The sequence below is a fragment of the Populus euphratica genome, unplaced genomic scaffold, assembly GCF_000495115.2.
Source record: "Populus euphratica unplaced genomic scaffold, PopEup_1.0 scaffold37.1, whole genome shotgun sequence".
Lineage (NCBI taxonomy): Eukaryota > Viridiplantae > Streptophyta > Magnoliopsida > Malpighiales > Salicaceae > Populus > Populus euphratica.
This window is the reverse complement of record NW_011499909.1, coordinates 967,782-974,796: the sequence shown is the minus strand read 5'-3', so window position 1 is coordinate 974,796 and position 7,015 is coordinate 967,782. Positions and strand designations below refer to the sequence as shown.

The 7,015-nt window shown below is 34.8% G+C and overlaps 1 protein-coding gene across 1 annotated transcript; it reads right to left on the bottom strand.

Moving 5' to 3' along the window:
- Positions 1-862: 862 nt before the first annotated feature.
- Positions 863-5,087, bottom strand: LOC105133778 (probable beta-1,4-xylosyltransferase IRX10). Its single transcript, XM_011037888.1, has 4 exons — positions 4,654-5,087; positions 3,359-3,747; positions 2,082-2,323; positions 863-1,598 (listed from the first exon to the last, which is right to left on the bottom strand). The coding sequence occupies exons 1-4, from the start codon at positions 4,745-4,747 to the stop codon at positions 1,085-1,087; spliced, it is 1,239 nt and encodes a 412-aa protein (XP_011036190.1). The 5' UTR covers positions 4,748-5,087; the 3' UTR covers positions 863-1,084.
- Between the last annotated feature and the right edge of the window lie 1,928 nt (positions 5,088-7,015).

Below are 7,015 nucleotides of genomic sequence, written 5' to 3'. Positions count from 1 at the left end.
AAGATAAAACTGAAGGGTCAAATCTTGATAATAATGACTTCTAATCAAAGAAATTTGACAGCATCTATAGGAAGAGGAAAGAGTAATCATCTTCAAGCAAATACTATTTTTGAAAGAAAAAAATCAAAGAAATGGCGATGAGATGTCGCTAACTAGCTTTAATGGCAGAGGATAGTTGATACAAGTATACATGAGCTTTACAAGATAAAGTGGAAGTGTCAGGGGATGATGGATGAAAACAAGATTTTGAGAATCCAAATGTCATCCAACGAAGAGAAATTTTACAAGCATGGCCAATATATTCTCAAATCTCAAGAGATATTTCGAAGAATAAGAGTGTTGAAATTAATTAATTTCGACATTCCTCTTTGATTTTAAAAATCTCACATCTTTTTTTTTTAAATTAACGTGGGTGTCCGGACCAGCTTGCACGCACCACGACTAATTCCACGGGCCCTGAAGTTAACGACCATGTAAGCCTCCAGTGGTCATCATATAAGCAACGAAGGACTGGAACCTGAGACCACAGAGAGAGCAAACCTCTTGATCTTAAGTTCTTACTACTTAACCACCACCTAGATAGTTATGATGGATGGAGTGAGGTTGTATTAATTTGTAATTCAAGGGAAATATTATCAATATGTACAGTTATGTTCTCTTGTTTGAGTTATGTCCTCTTGTTTAAAAATAATTTAGTTATGTCCTTGGACCAGGCTACGAAGTGCTTTTTTTCTTAATAGTTTGAAATGCAAGAAACTGTAATCGAGGGTTTGGCGAATGGTTGGCGAAATGGCGGATATAATCTATAAGCAAGGAAAATAGAGATTGAAATCATGCAGCAAGGATGATGGCAAATGCAATCTGTCCCAACGAAAAATACTATAAAGTGTCAAAAATCACAGCAATTGTCGATATAAAGAAAAATGCGAAGTTATTTAAAGCATCGAACTATGTCCCAGATGTACATGTGAAATTCAAGAATCTATACAAAAATCAAAAATTCAAAGAGAAGTTTACAGTCCTTGCGATTAGATGAAACAGTAGATACACCACAGCCATGCCTGTTGAGGAAATGACACTTCTCTTACCAGGGTTTCAGGTCCCCAACTGGTCCTGCTGTCCAATTCAAAATATTTTGACCAGACTTCAAGTAAACACTCCTGTCGTGCGGCAACTTACGAGCCAGCCCGTTTAGTATTTGGTGGAAAGCATCACCTGGTTGTGCAGGTTGTGGGAATAACATTGCACGTTTCATAGAAGGATTTGCAAGAAGCCTTTGTTTCCTTAAAATCACCTCTGGTGGTATAGATGTCAGGAATGTGTCCAGGTGAGGGACATCTTCCTCTGCTACAAACACTCCAATCTCCTCCCATGGGATAGCATCGGCAAATGGTAAAACAATATCATCTGCTATAATTACAGGAATGCATCCGAATACCACTGCTTCGACCAGTCTAGGACTCCATGGGGCCCAACCGAGTGGGCACAAGCAAAATATAGCTCGTTGCATGTCTTCATAATATGTTGTTGGATGATCAGTGGAGATGTCAAAGAGTGGATTGTTTTTGAAATTCTCCCAAACTGCAGCCCTTGCTCCTCTGTCAGCCAAACAAAATGGTTAAGTAACTAATATAAGCCCAAGAGCCTCACAGAAGCCATACAAGATGTCTGAACCAGCAGATTCGCTACCATAAATTCTTAGCTACAGAATACAAAGTCTCGAAGCACATATTTATCAGAAGAAAAGAGGACCTGGATCTTGAATCCAAAATTCACCAAACATATAAATTCACAGGAGGATGTGACGGCTGAAGACATGGCGTCATTAATCTGATAGCCTACCCTGATGAGCAAACATGGATACTACTTGGGTCCTGGCGGGTTTGATGGCTACTTAATAACCTAAGTTCATTAAACCTCTCTTCATTACGTGTAAGATTGGATGTTTGGTTTTATATCTTCCATGAGAGTATTGCCTTTTGGTCTAAACTACATACATATATAAATATATATATACATATATTTATATTAGGCTAGACATATTGCAATTCACTCTTTTTGGAAGATCAGCAGAAGCATACCTTGCATAATAACCACCTTCTGGATCATTATTTACATCATAAAACAATCCACGGAAATAGACAAAAATGGACCGTGGAATGTCAGGGGGAATCTGGTGGGCCTGCATCTTTTGAGGAGGAGCAAAAGGAGGAATTGTAATCGACCCCTCCTTCAAGCACACATGATTTCGTTGCCCAAAAGTTTGAACCAAAGTAGAACGCTGGAGTAGCGGAAGAATGCCCCGCTCAACGGCTTTCTCTTCCTACATTATTTGAGATAATAAATGAGTCACATATAGTACAAATTGTTTGCTCAATTAACGCAAATAAGAGGATCAAAAGGTTCATGACACTTGAGGAGATCTTGATTTTAAATGGTTCCAGAGGGGAGTCAGAAGAAGTTACAAGCCCCATTAAACCTTTTTGACATATCTATCATGTATGGAAGCAGAAACGATTTAACCAAGTAATAAAATCTTAATTCTGCTGACATGTTCAGTCAAAATTGATCCCGTCATCAAGCTTCATATATCATAATTCCATGGATGTAGGATCACATTTTATTGGCTTTCGAAAGTTGTAGCATTACCGTTACCCCCTTTGAGGAGATTGTTACATTGGGTGGATTGTTCGCCAACCTGTGTGGCCATAAGGGAGAGTCAGGTTCCTCCCACCACCACCCCAGAAGCCCAAAAAAAAAAGAAAGAAAGTGGAGCAGCAAGAGCATTGAAAAAAACTGCAAGCAAGACCACTTTTTGTAACAGCTGAGAAAAGCAAGGGGGGCTACCTGGAAAGGCAAGGACCATGTCTAATAATATGGTCATATTTGTTATAGAAATATTAGAAACTACAAGTCACCCAGTATATGTAGAACATGAATGTTTTTAATTGTCTTAAAGATAAATTTTCTTCTTTTTTTTGTCTCCCCCTTTCTAGGTCCAATAATGAATTCAGAATTTTAAAGGGTCTCTAGATGCACATTCTTGAGTTTAAATTAACATTAACCATGTTGTGCCAGGGTCCTTCAAGCTCACATGCTTGTCAAAATCTAATCACTGTGAAACCAAAGCCAAACTTATCAAAATCTCCATTACCTAGTTACGCGACCAATGGCAACATCTCAATGCAGACAGACTACAGGATCAGCACCTAATGAAACTGGGAAGTCACACTAAAAATGAAACACAAGTTATACATGTATGGTGCAGATTGATGACATCAAGATATTTTTGTTCTTTCAAAATGGGGCAAGACATGGTTACTAAGAAAGTATGATCCAATAGCATTAGCAGTCTTACCTGATAGTGGAAGCAGGCTCCAAAGTCATGAGGCACAACAAAAAAGTGATCAGCCCCTTCCGTACGATTCCAGTAAGGCCAATTGGAGGCGATTAGCTGTATCGCACTTCTCATCATCCTAGGAGATTTGAAGGGCAATGGCAAGCCCATGGGTGTGAGATCACAAGTGGGGTATATAGGGGAATAAAACCAATCAGCTTCATCTGGATTAAGGGTTCGAACTGGGCTGGATAAGAGAAATCTATGCATGAAGATTTCAGCAGCAAACATATGGGTGAGACATCTGGGGTCCTTCTGCAGCAGTTTCTTGTTGTATTTACTCGGAAGCTCGTAAACATAGACCTTCAACCTTCCCACTGGATCATCATCCAACACATCCCCAGCGCTTCCTGCATTATTGAAACCCAAAACACATTTTGTTATCAATACCATGCCTCAGAGTCAATAAAGCAAACAGCTCAAGCGAGTTCAGACAAATTAGATTTCCTCACAATTCAACAAGACTCCATTTTCGCAGAAATAAATAAAAAAAGTTCATAGAAGGATCAGCCTCTTGTAAAAGTGACCACACCTTTGCAATATCAGAAGCAAAGAAAAAAACATTCACTGGCAGGCACTATGTTCATAATAGAGTTGTTGTGGTTCATAAAGCATAAAAACGCATCATCATAAGCACACATAAACAGCCTTGCATCCAAACACTACGAATTTTAAACGGCACATAAAGAATAGTTCATACAAAAAAAAAAAAAAGCAAATGTCTACAAAAATAATAGAAAGATTAGCCAGCAGACTTCCCCTTCCATCAAGGTTCTCCAGGATGAGAAGTAAATACTAACATGGTTTTTTTCTTTTTCTTTTTCTATCAATTAAATGAGATAAAAGACACCCGGGTCCATGAAAAAGGCCTAGTAAGAGTCCTGGTGAATCAGATGAACATTTCCTATGAATCCAAATCAAATAAGAAACAATCCAGATCCCCAAAGCAATGAACTAAATATTAAAAAAATTCCCAAAAACTACAAGAATTAATTAATTTGCACATAGCTAAAACCAAAATGTGTTAAAACTTTTACTCTTCAAGTTCATGTGCCATTCTGATTCATTACTTAAGATGCCAAAAATCTCGAACCCGGGCCATATCTATAACTCAAGTGCAGAAAGCCCCCATTCTCTATATCGTATCCTAGCAAAACTTCAAGTTGTAAAATGAAACTAAAACAGTAGCATTGTAAAAAGGCTACAGCTTAAAATCCAATAATAAGTAAAACATTAAGGAGATAAAAGAATGCCACCTGAAATCCTCTCTGTGCGCAACCTTTCAATTTTTTTTCCATCAACAAAACCGAAAACAAGAACCACGGCAAAAACCCACAAGCATATCCTCATATTTCCAGCCCCCAGCCCAAGATTTCGACTAAAAACCGAAATGGGGCTTCAGGGTGAGTCCAGAAGGAGAGGTAAAAGGCAATATTTATTAAGAGTCTGTAGTTGGTATGTCATATTGAGGAGTAGTTGAGGAGTTTACTTTGAGCGTGGGTTACGGGACTGCATACAAAAAAAGAAGGGGGTAGTTTTTCCATGTAGAGATTGAAAGGGAAAGAAGCAGAGAAGGATTTGCTTGAAGAAACAGAGAAAGACAGCATTTTTAACATGGAAATGCAGCGAACAACAACATGTACAAATTTTATTATATGTGTGGGTTAAGCGAAAGCTTTGTTTGCTTTGCCGGTTTGATGACAGGTCCATCTCACTCCTTTTTATTATCTAACAAAAAAACCTCTCGCCTCTTTGGCTCGAATTTCTTAAAGCCTATGGATGGTGGTTTGTTATAACCTGTATGCGGCACCGTTTTGAAGCCCCCGTCTCTCTCTTTTTTACTTTGATTTTTTTAATTTCTTCACCAAACCTAAATTATAACATAATTCTAACAAGCCATTGTCTTTGTAAAATTTTAACGGAAGACTCACACTGTTTAATGTAGAGTGTTCAGTCAAAGCTAGATTGTGTCTTCTTTGTTTGCCCATCGACGGAGGAAGGATGTTGAATCGGTTGTGTTGTTTACATTTTTTTATAGAGAAGTTATTTTAGAATAAATATGAAAAATAGAGATAAAATTTTGTGTTTTTTTAAAAAATCTTTCCTTTTAAGTTTTTTTTTTTCTTGCAAACTCTTTTGTCAAGATTTTTCTGCCCTGACGTTTAAATTTTAATTCCTTGTTTATAGAATAAAAAAATTAAATAAGCACGGAAAACAACATTACAATTATACTATTATCATAAAAAATAAAAAATAAATTGTTTTAAAATCGGAGAACAATCCAATCACTGAAGAAAGAAGGAAGGAGAAGCACTTTTTAGATTTTTTTTTTTTTTAAGGAATCATTTCATTAACATGAACCCAACGGCATAAAGTTACGAACTTACAATAGAGGCTACAAAGGCCCAGTAGGAGGAAGAGAGAAATGCTCCATATTCGATATATGCATTAACCGTAAAAAAGTCCATAAAAAACAACAGTAAGTATTCAGAAAGTTGTGTACCAAAGCAAGCCTGGGGCACAGGTCCTGCTTACTGCACATGTCTAGGCTTCTTTTAACTGAACCAAACACGTTAGTCGGCCCTCTCAGCCCCGGGTTTTTTTGAGATAGCTTTGGTAATTATGAATTTAAAAAAGACGTGGTTAGTTTGATTTAGGTATAAGTTTGGTAAAAATTATAATTAAAATTTATATATAGTAAAAAATATATATAAAATATTTAAAAATTTTATTGTTGTTGCTTTTTAAAGTGTTTTTTACTTAAAAATATATTAAAATATTTATAAAAAATTATTTTTAATATCAACATATAAAAATAACCTGAAAATATAAAAAATGTTAATGTAAAGTAAAAAAAATTAAATTTTTTAAAAGTGTTTTTAAAAAACAAAAAAATAGTATTTTAAGAAACTCAATTAAAAATATATATAAAAATTGTTTCATAAAAATTATATTTTTAATTTAAATTTTTAATAGGCTCTATAATATAAAATATAATTTAATTTATTATCAAATTCTGTAATATATTGTTGCACCACAAAAACAAAAACAAACATCACATTTTATGTATTTTTATGAAAGATATGCTTGTCCATTCCAATAACATATCGTCAACTAGTTGGTTTTTGATCATATGTGTTTTTAAGTGACATATAAAATATTATTTGGGTTTATTCTAAAAATTTATTAAAAATAATTTGTGTGATTTTTCCATCTCTCCTGTTATTTTTCCACTGTAAAATTCTTATATACGGAGAAGGTTTTAATATCAAATCATGTAAAATATTGCATGCTATTGTGTGATTGTTGTTGTTTGTCCATGATTTCTGTAAATAATCAATTGATGTATATAGAATTGCTGATCCCTGGAGATTCTTAACAACAATTACACGCGCTTCATTGCAAGCTGGGTAGTTTTTTTATAAAATAAATGTGCAAACACTGATATATATATATATATATATATAAAAGAATAATGGCAAATTAAAATTCTATTCATATATTTAATTAAATAAGTTTAGAATACAATGAATGTAAAAAAAAATAGTGACAATAATTAAAATTTAAATTAAAAAATTAAAAGATATAAATATATCAAGATAAATGATCTAACAACAT